The sequence below is a fragment of the Episyrphus balteatus genome, chromosome 2 (assembly GCF_945859705.1).
Source record: "Episyrphus balteatus chromosome 2, idEpiBalt1.1, whole genome shotgun sequence".
Lineage (NCBI taxonomy): Eukaryota > Metazoa > Arthropoda > Insecta > Diptera > Syrphidae > Episyrphus > Episyrphus balteatus.
Genome location: NC_079135.1, coordinates 133,398,542 through 133,412,267, shown reverse-complemented (window position 1 = coordinate 133,412,267; position 13,726 = coordinate 133,398,542). Strand labels below are relative to the sequence as shown.

At 31.7% G+C, this 13,726-nt stretch overlaps 2 protein-coding genes and 1 long non-coding RNA gene across 3 annotated transcripts; 1 reads left to right on the top strand and 2 right to left on the bottom strand.

Annotated features, from left to right (window-relative positions):
* Positions 1–163: 163 nt before the first annotated feature.
* On the bottom strand, positions 164–10,471 carry LOC129908913 (obg-like ATPase 1). The gene is made up of 6 exons (XM_055985747.1): positions 10,354–10,471; positions 9,769–9,968; positions 1,453–1,509; positions 1,260–1,387; positions 947–1,200; positions 164–886 (listed from the first exon to the last, which is right to left on the bottom strand). Exons 2-6 carry the CDS (start codon positions 9,951–9,953, stop codon positions 317–319), a joined length of 1,194 nt encoding a protein of 397 aa, XP_055841722.1. The 5' UTR covers positions 9,954–9,968; positions 10,354–10,471; the 3' UTR covers positions 164–316.
* Positions 1,519–7,540, bottom strand: LOC129908903 (adenylate kinase 9-like). Its single transcript, XM_055985732.1, has 3 exons — positions 4,662–7,540; positions 2,035–3,643; positions 1,519–1,978 (listed from the first exon to the last, which is right to left on the bottom strand). The coding sequence occupies exons 1-3, from the start codon at positions 7,451–7,453 to the stop codon at positions 1,598–1,600; spliced, it is 4,782 nt and encodes a 1,593-aa protein (XP_055841707.1). The 5' UTR covers positions 7,454–7,540; the 3' UTR covers positions 1,519–1,597.
* LOC129908919 (uncharacterized) lies at positions 9,968–10,368 on the top strand. The gene is made up of 2 exons (XR_008771373.1): positions 9,968–10,074; positions 10,253–10,368. It is a non-coding gene; the product is annotated as an uncharacterized LOC129908919 (long non-coding RNA).
* Positions 10,472–13,726: the final 3,255 nt, after the last annotated feature.

Below are 13,726 nucleotides of genomic sequence, written 5' to 3'. Positions count from 1 at the left end.
CAATAGAAACCGTTTTTAATTGGTATGATCTATTCGTAAAAAGAAGTGAAGTTTCCGATTTTCTTTTTCATTTTTCGTGAAGGTGATCATTAGCTTTATTTTTCATTTTATGCCTTTACAGACAAATTAGCGTTATATCAATAAATAGAAATATTTCATTCAATTAATTTATTTAACTTCATTTATTAAAAGCAAAACCAAATTCTTAAAAACATTGAGTAAAAAAAGTCAATTGTAGAAATCAGGGTGAAAAGCTTTGTGAATACATTATTAAGTTATAGTATAACATCACTAAAATAACCACAGCTATACGACATCATTTCTTCTTGGCATCCTTCAACCCAGCACCAGCATTAAACTTAAAGAAAATAATGTCGCCATCTTCAACAACATAATTGCGACCTTGCTGTCTATATTTGCCAGCTGCTTTTGCAGCTGCCTCAGAACCTTCTTCTTTGAAATCTTTAAAATGCATTACTTCAGCCATGATAAAACCTTTTTCGAAATCTGTATGAATGCGTCCAGCAGCTTGGGGAGCTTTGGTTCCTTTCTGAATTGTCCATGCTTTAACTTCATCTGGACCAGCAGTAAAGAAGTATTCCAATTGCAATGCCTTGTAACCAGTTACAATGATTTTATCCAAAACTGATTTGCATTTGGTTTCTTCTTCATATGCCTTGCGTTCAGATTCTTCTTTTTCAGAAAGAGTATGTTCAAAATGCCCAGAGAATGGAATAATTATTGCTCCAGGATCATTTTTGTCAACCCATTCCTTGATTTTAGCCAGCCACTTGTTCTTCTTTCGAATGAAATCTTTATCAGAAAGATTAACAAGATAAATACAAGGTTTCGTTGTAAGGAACATGTATTTGTTCAGTGTTTCGATCTATATGAAAAAGATTTTCAATTAAGTCATTGAATTTTGTTTGTGTCAACAATTACTTACATCATGCAAAGTCCAGTCAGCAAACCGCAAATGTTTTTTCTCGTCACACAAAATGGTTTTGACCTTTAACATGGAGTCATATTCTGGCTTAAGTTTCTTATCTCCACCACGTGCAACAACTTTCTCCAGTTTGTCCAAGTTTTGAAGGAGTTTTTCTTCGTCCTTTAAACGAAGTTCCTCAGAAATGATGTCTAAATCACGAACAGGATCAACTTCTCCCTCGACATGAGTTACATCGGGGTCTTCGAAAGCTCCTAAAATTTTATTTATTTTTTGTTTTAGTTAAATTTTAAAAACAATTTAAAAAACATACGGCAAAGATGGAATATAGCATCACAGGCACTTATATGTGAAAGGAAGGCATTTCCCAATCCTTGACCTTCTGCAGCTCCTTTGACAAGTCCTGCAATATCGACCACATTCAAAAAAGCAGGAACCTTGCTGTGTTTATAAATTTGTATTTTAATTAATGATTCTAAAGCACATACAAGATAATAGCCTCTTACCTAAGTGGTTTATGATATTCGCAGAGATAATCAAATCTTTCGTCCGGAACGGGTACCCTATGTGCTGAAGATAAAAAAATAAAATTATAAGCATTTTTTTATTGTAAATAAAAATTATATTTATTAATAAGTTTTCTAATTTAGTTTAAATATTTGTTTCATTTGGATCGTCTTTTAAACGATTCAGGTTTTGCTGATATTTCTTCATTTCTTCGTTAAGTTTCTTGCAATCCCTTGAAAAATTGTGAACCAAAGTGTGCCAAAAGTCACTGTACTTGGGGCAAGAATTCAGAAATTGTAGCTTTAAAGCTATAAAAGTTGTAGCAGACAGTCGGCCATCTAACGCAAAATGCATCGGCCTTAAATTTGATACTTCAAGAAGAGTATTTCCTATTATATCCTCACTCAATCCCCGAAATATTCCATTTTGTTGGGTATGAGAGCATAGATCAAATTTTATGTTGCGATATTTCTCAGGGAATGTCAGAAATTCATGAGTATTTTCAATGTTTGCCATAAGATAAACCTACAATGAGAACAAATAGAGGACACAATAATACGAATTCCGCTACCACTTTTTACCTTTTTACGATAAAACACGGACAAGTTCATAGATCCTTTTACAAGTTTTCCATTTTCATATTCAACTGGGCAATAACCTTGAAAAGCCACAAATTCTTTTGTATAACCAATAACCAAAAATGGAACATACAAAGGTTTAAGCTTCTCTGAATCCTTAAAATACTGCGGGGTATTGAGCATGAAGTTAATTGTGTGATCATTGCAAGCCCAGTAAAATATGTGTATGTATTGAAACATACACATAACATTTTTAGTTTGTGTTGTAAGTGGTTCAATTAATTCATTGGCTTCGAATGGCTTGCTAAAATTGTAAATCTTATAGATTTCATCGTTCGTATAGCCATACGGTTGGTTGAGTAAGTTTTGGCATTTTTCAGAGTAGAATTCAGGTCCTACATTGATATAGAAATACTTGAAAGCTTTCAATTTGCCTAGAGATAGGCATGCTTGACAGTAAAAATGGTTGATTTCTCGTTTGAATACCAATGAATCATAGAACATATTTAAATAACCAAGATTTGCACATCGATTTTTTATTAGTTTTATTTTGTAGCTGGTAATGCAGCGAGTTGTCTTAATTATTTCATTTCTTATTTTGTCCCACATTGTCCAACTATTTACATCGCCGTCTATAAAGTGTATGTTTAGCAATGATGTTGCATTTGATGCTCGAAGGCATTTTAATGCTTTCAATGTTTCACAAAAACTCTTATGAATTTTCGAAATCGATACACTTGGGGAGTTTTTCAAATTTTTATTCTGAATTGACCAATTTTCTAATACTTTGTGAAAACTAGTGACAAGTATAAACACAACACTTATGTCCACTGTACTTATAGCGGCTTCTTGCAAGAGTGTCGGAGTTAAGGGAACATTGTCCAAGATTATTCCATTTGGAGTCGATGACTTTTCCATTTTAAGTAGATCAATAACAGCTGAATCAGTGTGGTCCCTTAAATGCTTTGGACTAAGTATCTTTAATCCAAATTCGTTTGCCGCGGTGTGGCAAATTGTTGAGACATCTGATTTTGAAGCTCCAAACACAGCAATTCTAATTGGATCTTGTAGCTGGGGTGGATTGCAGGTATTTATAAATGCAAGAGGATTCCATTTGAAATCTTTCAGATTCTTTTTTCCACAAATAAAATAAATAAAGTCCAGATAAATGCAAGGATAAACTTTGCCTTGCAACCGCAATCCTTCGAATTGATTAAGTGTCATTAGCCGACTTACATCTACTGGACAAGAGTATTTGAAACGACTGAATCGATAATAACCAGAATTTAATAAAACTTCACTCTCATGCATTGTGATCTCTTTGACGCTTTCAAATAATGCTTCACGATGACGATGATTATTTATTGTTTCAACCAATGAATGAACTTGTTTTGATAGTTTATAAGTCTTGGGAACTTTTAGGATAGGTATGCCTAGTTTAAGACATTGCTCTTCTATTTTGAGAATATCTTGTTGAAATAGCTGCATTAAGTGGTAGGATTTCAATTCAATATCAAGCTTTTGTTTTTGTGGCAGTGAATCAATGTAAGACGTTATACTTGACGCTCGTACATTTGGAGAGGACTCTTCATTCAGATCCACCCCAGTGCCACTGTTTGAATAAAAATGATAACTTTAAAATCATTTTTTTACTAACAACTGTCTGTGTTTACTTCGGATATCTTCAGTCCAAATAAAATTAGAGTTTGAAAATAAACTGGTAAACTTTAGTAAAAAAAAGAGGAGGAAGTAATGTAAATGATTACCGCATTCTCGGACTCGATGAGTCAACTATAGTTGCTTAACACCTACATACAAGGGCAAGGTGAAAATTTCTCTGCCTTACATAGTTATAGCGATCTAAACAGCGAAAATTTATAAATCTTAAAATGGGCTGGAAGCATCTTACACAAATAAAAATAGCCATAAAAAAGCTTTGTGCAAGGTGGATGCCGCATTTGCTTAATGCTGATTAAAAACAAGCTCACAAAAGAATTTCAGAGGAATGTTGGGACCGTTTAAAGAAGAATCCCATTGATTTTCTGCAGCGGTTTGTAACTATGGACGAAACTTGGGTACACAACTATACGTCAAAACAAAATAACAGTGGAAGTGGTGGATGGAAGCTTGTGATCCCGCTTTATAAACAGCAAAGCCGATCGTCTCTGCCGGATATGTTATGGCCAGTCATTTTTGCATTTTTGGGATGCGAAAAGGACTCTGCTGGTCGATTAACTTGAGAAGGGTAGAACAATGGGCCCAATGAAGAAGTGGATAGGTCCCTAAATAAATATTTTGATAGTTTTTCAGACTCTGTTGGATAAAGGCTGAACCAAGTGTGTCTGGGTCCAAGAAAATTATGTAGACAAATAAAAACCATTTTTAAACTGAAAATAACTGCCGATCATTGTCAGGCTGAGAAATTTTCAACTTGCCCTCGTATATTGAAAATTCTTATAATATTTGAATCGAAAGTTCTATAAAAAGGTGATATTATCTAAACCAGAAAATTTGCTGGCGGTTGGAAATAGGATAGCCATATGTTCGAAAGTAAGTTAAGTTTTATCAAATTATCAACACAAAACAAGCCTCGATTAAAAAAAAAATAAAAACATTTTTCAAAAAAGTACCTCAAAACTTGCATCATTTGAAATCTTCCAAAATAACGATAAAATGCTTGTAATGTTTCTTCTTTATCATCAAACATCAAAACACATTCCGGATGAAGATTATTTTCAATTAAATCATTAAATTGTTCCAAAAGAAAAGGAAATCCAAAGACAACAACTCCTTTCTCATAATTTCCCCTTAGTTCTTCCAAAAATTGGTCCTTGATTTTATTATAATATTTTCTAAAATGTTGAATTGGAAATTCTCCACTATCCATAGCATTAAATGGCATCGTTGTTAGATTTTGTTTATAAGAGAAACTTTCAACATTCAAACTAGAGGCTAAATTTTCTGCAAAATTATTCTTGTTTCGATGATTTAGTCCAATAATGAATATTCTCGGTGGTGGAACTGAGAAATTGCTTCGTGCATACAACATTGGATTTGAAAGAAATTCACTTAAATCAGCTCTTGAATGCATGATGTATATTTTATTCATGTATTGGGCACTGTAGATTGGATTGCCTTTTTTAAGAATTTTGTATTTACACAAAGAAACTGGACACCAATCTAGACAACTGCCATAGTTGTAATTGTAATTTGTGACAGGATAATGACTTTCTGTGGATTCTTCGTCCGTTTCAATACTCGAATACAGTGAAGCAGATTCGCAAAATGCTTCCATTTCATTGTCAAAAATATAGTTTTCTGATTCCGCTTTCGGTTGATAGATTGACATGTATTCAATAAGAGCATTCAGTATTGATTGAGTCCATGTTTGTTTCGAAATATCAACATCGATGCATTTGATATTATTTGATTGAAGAAACATTTTTATTTCTTCATATTTTTCAATAAATTTCATTGCATTTTTATGTCTTTTTTCGATCAAAAAATTGCTGTTTATTTGAACAGACTCCAGGTTAAAGCTATTTTTGGGATTATTATCTTCAAAACTTGCATTGAAAACATTTTTAAAGTCTAAAAACTTAGAGCATAGGGTATTATAGATATGGTTTTCATTAACACAACATATGTTGTGCTTTAAACTATAAATATCGAAAAATTTCTTAATGGAAGAGATTTTTAAGAAGAAAACGCAGTCTGGCAATTCATCTTGTCTAAGCAAATTCATCCAAAAATCGATATCTAAAGGAGCAGAATCAATTACGTAATATGGATACAAGAGTTCTGTTTTTGTTTTTGATTCAAGCCAACTTAAAAAGCTCTCCGAGGTAATATTTTCCAGGCTTTTTTCAAAAATCATATCTTCAAGTACAAGGTTTTTTGTATATTCATCTGACGTTTTACTCGTTTGTGTGTTTTGAAAATACTGATCAGCTTTTTTTGAAATAAACAAATCAAAGTTTGGGTTTCTCTGAGTTTCCTCTAAAGCTTTTGATACAATATCATTTAGGATATTTAGTACATTTGCACTCCACTCTTGTATTTTATTTTGCTTTAATCTTGAACTTTCTCGCACGAATTCATCATTCAAATCTTTAATTTTTTCGGTTAAATCAAAATTCTTGTAAATCTCATGTGATTTCTGTATATGACTTTTATAAATATCCGCTTTTAAAAATTTAGCTAGAAATCGGGATAAAGTCGATTTGCCACTTTTATGAGGACCAATCACTGCAATACGACATTTAGGTCTTAGATTCATGTATTTTCCAGGATTTTCAACAAACTGTGTTCGATTCTCTTGAGATAAACATAAAAATATGTTACTTAAGTAGCGAACCGGAAACTTACTATCACACAATCGTAACCTTCCGTGGTATAAATTAACAGGACAGATTTGTCCAAATTTTGAAATCCACCACCTATAGTTTGGTAAAACTTTTTCGGTATCACATAGCTCTTCTAAGCTCATTGTGTCTTTTTCACATTCATTCATAACGAAACACTCATAGTTAAGTTTGTAATTTATATATTTAAAGCGATTTTTGATCGAACTAAAAGTGGCATCAGCTCCAATTCGAGAATCTATTCGAATAACATTTTCTCGAAAATAGAAAAGAATGAACTTTTGAAAAACTTCAATTGTTTGAGTGAATTTTTTGGTATAATTGTTAGTGTCTAGATAAATTATATAATCTGGGCGACAGCATAAACTTCGAATGAAATCTAATTGCTTTTGGACACAATTTTTAAGAATTTCATCTTCACTTCCTTCTGAAAATATAAATTCTTGACCATTTAGTTCCCTTTGTAGATCATAAACATCAGAATTTGTATTTAAATTAGAAACTATTGGAAAACCTGTTAAAATGAAACCTTTGGTGGAATACTTTTCTTTTTCTAATTCAACTTCGAGTAATTTCATGACAATCCAAGCGGGTACTGCTTTTCTCATGTTTAAAATATCATTTAACCATACACCAATATTGGATTTCCGAATTATTTCCTGCTGAATCAATTCTTCCGGAGTGATGAGAAATGTTTTAAACTCTTTTGCTAGTAACTGGCCAATTTCACAAAATGAAGAATTTGTATCCCCGGTAATCATAATGCGTATAGGCTTAAATTCTATAAATTGTTTTAAATTGTCTTCACTATCACGACAGTCTTTTGGAAATATTGGTTCATTTAAAATGGTTCTCTCGCTACGGACTTTGTATATTGTTTCCATTGCTTTTGCAATGGTGAACTTATGAATGAACGGATATTGCGTTATAATCGATCCCCACGGTTGTAACTCATCGAATATTTTGGCAGGTAATTTATTCAGCAAGTCGGCTATGATATCTTCTATCCATAGATTCTTTGGTAAAGCACATGTAAAATGGATGTCGTTAGGACTCATATCAATTGTTTTTATTTGTTTAGTATTTTACAGATATTTTTTTATTAGATTTAATGACAGATTGGAAAACTAATTTTGTTTTTTTTTTACTTTAAAAAGAACTTAAGATATTTATTAATCAGTTAAGTGGTAAGAAAAGTTTCACGAGTCGGAAGTGCTTATGCCGAGTATTAAAATGAAATTTTGATCTATGCCATCATGAAACGGGTTTCCACGCTACAAATTACCTCGCAACAAAAACGTGTTCCAATGAAAACACCGCAAGCCTTACTGGTTCCAAACATGTCAAACTGTTTGGGGAAGTTTGACATAATGAAGGCTATCGCGAATATTTTCCTAGTTTCAAACATAATAATGTTTACAGGTCTGCTAGGAACAATTTTAAAGTCTTAAAAGTCGTGACACATCGGGTAACAAAAAACATGAAATCTTAAAAAAATAAAAAGAATTATTTGTCAATTCGAAACTTTTCTAATTTTTTAAGATATAGAATGGTGAGGACTCCCATACAAAAAAAAAAAAATAGCATACGCCTTGACTGAAAAAATGCAAATTTGTTGTACCTTCAAACGAAAGTGCCATTTTCGTCTTTTTATACCCTTCCTTTACGCAAAATTTCTAGTTGATGATATCAACACATATTTTTTTTACAGTGAAAACCCACTGTAAACTATATTATCTTAGGGGAATTTGATTAAATTCACAAACCTAAAAGAGAATTAATTCATCTCTCAGAAACTCTTCATTGTCTCATGTAAATCTAAATGGTGAGTTCATAGTTGTTGCCAAAAAAATCTCTCTTAGAGAGATTTTGGATCGATTTGAATGACTTCAGAATACTTGTTTTTGATCCATTGGGTGATGGCTTAAAGGCGAACAGCTGTGCTCGCGGCTATAAAAAAATCTATGGGTGGGACATCGAAAGATATATCAGAAAGTGGCGCGATAGTTTGCATAAGTTCTATTATAGCTTGGAGATGTTTTTTTGATACAGTAACTCTGAATGCGTCTACTTATTTCTAGAATGACTAGGCGCGACTGTAAAAGACTATAATTTTGTTTCTTCAAAGAATAACGAACCTTAAAAATCACATAATAACGAAATGAAGATTAAAATGGTTTCTCGTAATATTAAGTCATTGAAGATGTAAAATCTGTTGGTCTATGGTTCTTCTTTTAGATCTTATTCTAGAATCTAAGGTCCATTTTCTATACTCGGAGTTGAACATAACTTGAGAATTTTTAATATAAAAATTCTCAAGTTTTGTTCAACTCCGAGTGAAGAAAATGGACCTAAATCCTTTATATTGAAAACTTGGTATGGCTAAGCAAACAAATTCTACGGGACGTTCCTTGAACAACCTTTCACAAGCAAATTTGACTAAAATTGTACTTTTTTTGACATGATTCTTTTTTGTGTTTATTGCGTTATTTTCAAATAAGTTCCCATTTTTTTTCAATTTAAAGTCTTAATACCCGATTGAACAACAAGACAACAGAAAACTGCGATCATAAAAATAATCGTTTTCTATTTTCCCATCTGAAGGACTTGAGTAAAAAAAAAACAACTTTTCAGACTATTTTTACAAATCAGACAATTTTCTAGCAAATTTTCAGAAGAACTTTGCATAATATGCCTCCAGCGATAATTGTTATGATGCGACTGCAGATGGAAGTTTATAAAAAATTGTGCATAGGTATTATTCTTTATGGAAAATCATTATTAAAATCCTTAGCACAATTTTCAATAATTTCATACCAGCCTCAAGTAGCCTCAAGCTTTTTTTTGAAAGAAGCAACAAACAAAATAAAAAAAGAGTATCTCTTCAACTTGACTGACCAACTAGGTTGCAGAAAGACGTAATTTTACAAATTTTTTAGAGTATATTATTTTTTTGTTCCTTTTTTCAAAGAGTTCAAAAAGTTTGCCACGCCTCTTAGTTTAAATTTGAAAATAAAAAAGAAAAAAAAAACATATAATTTACCGATTAAAGGAAGGAAAAGAAGAAGTTTTTTTTTGCCATCAGCAAAGAGCTTAACTTTTGCCTCCAAACAAAGAAGCCAGCGAAAAAAAGAAAATTAAAATAATTCGACCAAGCAAACAGTTTTGCATATTTCCTTCAGCTCTGCGAATAAAGAAGGATATCTATACACTACTTAACTTAGTAATCATTATAATAATCATAAAATAAAAGTATAAAATTGTTTAGGTAAAGCTTGAAGAGCAGAATCAATGCATAAACAGGGAGTAAGGCCAAACTATGGCAAAAGAAGAGAAAAATGTTGTCAGAAAAATAACATAGTAAAAAAAATACTTATTTTCATTGGGATCAATGGTGCAGAAAGGGAAGTTCTCGGCTGGCGCAGCGCTCTTGGTCAAAACGTTGAAGAAGGTCGACTTGCCAACATTCGGCACTCCGACGATTCCAACTCGCAAATTGGTACCCACGCGACCAATCAGTGGCTTCTTCTCGGGTTCCTCGGCTTTTTTAGGTGGCATTTTAAAAAGATGGTTCTGAAAGGATTAATTAAAAAAAAGAAAAAAAAACATAAATAGTCGTCATCTCACACAGACAGTGGATAGAATACAAAAAGTTTGGTTATGTATACAAAGACTATGGGTAAATAAGATAACTTTTTTTTCTTTCTTTTTAACAAATAATGAAAACAATTGTTTAGCAACTTGCTTATTTCGGATAAATATTATAGATTGTAATTTTGTTTATTGTTAAATTCAATTAATATAATTTTTCTTTTTTTCATTTCCTTTCATGGGTACATTTGCATTCTCCACCAAAGTTAACCTCACAATATGGAATTTGTTTGTAAAGTTTTTGATATGGATTTTATTAATATCTTTATATTGTGATGTGTTTTTAAACAAATTAATATTAAATTACCTAAAGTATTATGAATTAATTCACTTTTATTTAAAAAACACTGGCACTGGGACCGGAATTAAAAGCGGTGACGATGAAAAAACCAAACGTGGAAATCGTCGGCACAAGCACAAAAAAGAACTGTCAAATGTCAAAAGTGATATGGATCTATGGATGTCAAAAATTGAGTTCCACAATTTTTTTATAATCCACAAAGTGTGAGAGCAGGGATGGTGTTGTTATATTTATATCTGTTTTGTTTTTGTGTTAAATTTTGCAGCTCAAGCTCCCATACAAATTATCGAAAAAAATTGCCGAGCTAAAATAATGTATCTCATACAAATTATCGATAACTTGTATAGGAATTGTATCTCGGCTAAAATTTAACTCGATCTGCTTACCAGGCCTCACAGTCACAGTGCATATTTTTTATTGATTTTTAATTGTACGAAAGTGGCAGCATTATCGATAAATTGTATGAACGCTTGTTGTTTTAGGTTAGGTTAGGTTAGGTTAGGTTAGGTTAGGTTAGGTTAGGTTAGGTTAGGTTAGGTTAGGTTAGGTTAGGTTAGGTTAGGTTAGGTTAGGTTAGGTTAGGTTAGGTTAGGTTAGGTTAGGTTAGGTTAGGTTAGGTTAGGTTAGGTTAGGTTAGGTTAGGTTAGGTTAGGTTAGGTTAGGTTAGGTTAGGTTAGGTTAGGTTAGGTTAGGTTAGGTTAGGTTAGGTTAGGTTAGGTTAGGTTAGGTTAGGTTAGGTTAGGTTAGGTTAGGTTAGGTTAGGTTAGGTTAGGTTAGGTTAGGTTAGGTTAGGTTAGGTTAGGTTAGGTTAGGTTAGGTTAGGTTAGGTTAGGTTAGGTTAGGTTAGGTTAGGTTAGGTTAGGTTAGGTTAGGTTAGGTTAGGTTAGGTTAGGTTAGGTTAGGTTAGGTTAGGTTAGGTTAGGTTAGGTTAGGTTAGGTTAAGTTAGGTTAGGTAAGGTTAGGTAAGGATAGGTTAAGTTAGGTTACTTTAGGTAAGATCTTGTAAGCAGATTGAGATAAATTTTAGCTCCTATACAAATTATCAAAAGAATGTAGCCGATTTTTTGATAATTTGTATGGGAGCTAACATTTAGCTTTTTCTGCGTATACTAGGCTTTTGGCTTGAACCTAGCTCTTTGGGCTGACATTTTTTCTTCGTTTTTGTAAATTTTTTTTCGCAAAAAAAAATCTAACAGTTGAAGTTCATTCCATCAAATAATCCGGTATTGCAATGCATTAAATAAATTGTTTGTTGTTTAAACCCTGGTACGCTGCTCACGCTAAATTTTAGCCAATATAAAATTCCCATACAAGTTATCGATAATTTGTATGGGATCCATTTTAGCCCAGATAAAATTTTTCGATAATTATTGTATGGGAGCTAAAATTTAGCGCGAGCAGCGTACCAGGCTTAAGCTTTCAGAGCTTAACTTAAATTCTTTCAGACCAAAACCATATTTGAAAACAGTGGTACCTACAACAGTAATAGAATCTGTACGAATCTTTTATATTCCTTATGTACAATGTACAAAGCAAATTATAGGTAATAATAGGGGCGCTTTCATAAATGCATGGTTGCGCAAGTCTGACGAATGCAAAGCTTTCATTAATGCAAATGACAAATGTCAGGTGTTCATAAATGTAAAACGCAAATATTTGCAGCGCAAATGTGCAAATGAAAAAATTCTCATGCGCAATGAATTTAAACTTAAAGAAAGAAGGAACATGACGTAAAAGATGATACAGCTTTTCTTTGTTTTCCAATTTTGTCAAAATATTAATTGAAAATTCTAAGTTCAAGTCAAAATAACAAAAATAGCCGCGAATTTCTTGGATATAATAAATCTGTAAATATTGACAGAAATGTTTTAAAAAAAGTTTTTTTTTCTTAAAGGATGGAATTAAGATAATATATTGTTATTTTGGAGAAGAGGCTGAATTGCAACTTAAAAAATTTGACAAATGACGCAAATCAGAAAAAGTGTTCATAAATTCAAAGTAAAATACATGCGCAAATAGTTTTTCTGACATTAGTCTGATCGCAAATGACCGCATGTAAACAAAGCAACCATGCAATTATGAAAGCACCCTAGGTATTAAAACGGCGTCAACAGAGACTGAAAAACCTTTTTTTTACATTTTTTTTTTTGCATTTTAAAGAATGTTGGGTTTGTGTTCGAAAACTTAGGATGTTTGTTCATTGCATTTTATTGAATTTTAGATATGTTGCATTATGAAACTTTTTACATTATGATAGTCTGATTTACATAAATATATTGCCAAAAAAGTGAAGATATTTGTAAGAAATTGAATGAAGACTTGAAGAGCAAAATGGATGTGTAGCTGAAATTGAACAAGTTTAAGGTAAAATTAATATTAACATTAAAAAATTTATGAAGTTTGGAATGAATGATGAAATTGAACTAAGAATAGATAATGAATCTCTAAATTGTGTTTGAAGCTTTAAATACCTAGATAGTGTCATAGATAGACAATGGAATCTTAGTGAACATGCTAATCATACATACATATATGCAAAATTTTCAAAAACACATTTATTATTTATTATATTGATTGGATATATGTATGTAGCTACTTAAACTCAAACCTGGCATATTAATTTTAATTTTTTTTACCTATTTTATATTATTACACAGAGTGTCTCGTAATGAATGTATGAGCCTGAAATGGCTGATAGCTACACTTATGACTGCTCTAAAATCAAATAAAAAAAAATTCTATCGTAACCAGTTTAGAAAATACTAGCTTTTTTTTGACAGTGTATTTTAAATTTCATCACCTTACTTTTTCGTTCTACACAACCACGAATAAATGAATTTTATAAATTTCTTTTTTTTTAATTAATTTTCTACAATAACTACCTCAGCCATTTCAGGCTCATCCACCGGACACCCTCTTAATAACAGTTCAAACTTAGTTTTCTCGGAAATTTGTAGAGACTCTTTATTAATGCTGCACATCACTGGAAAGCTTAGGAGCTTTGCTTTGCTTGTCCGTTATTTTTTTTATGTAGAATAATTTATAAAAGAAAAGTTATTGGAGATTTTTCTTTTTTATTAAAAATTAGGGTAAAACTCCAAAAATCAAAACGGCTCAGTCAAATAAAAATGCAAACCAGGAATTTAAATATAATAATTTCTGTAAATTACTTTGTTCTAAATATTTAATAAATTATAACTAACGTCTCAAACCCGAATTTTATTTGAAACATAACTTGTTCAAAACCAAAATTATTGATTGCTTTTAGAATTTCTTAGCTTAATAGTGTTTCATCCAGGAAAAACATTGATTGTACTCAGGTTCATTTTAACTTTTTTGTCTATTACTATTACTATTGTAGTAAGTAATTTACTTTTAG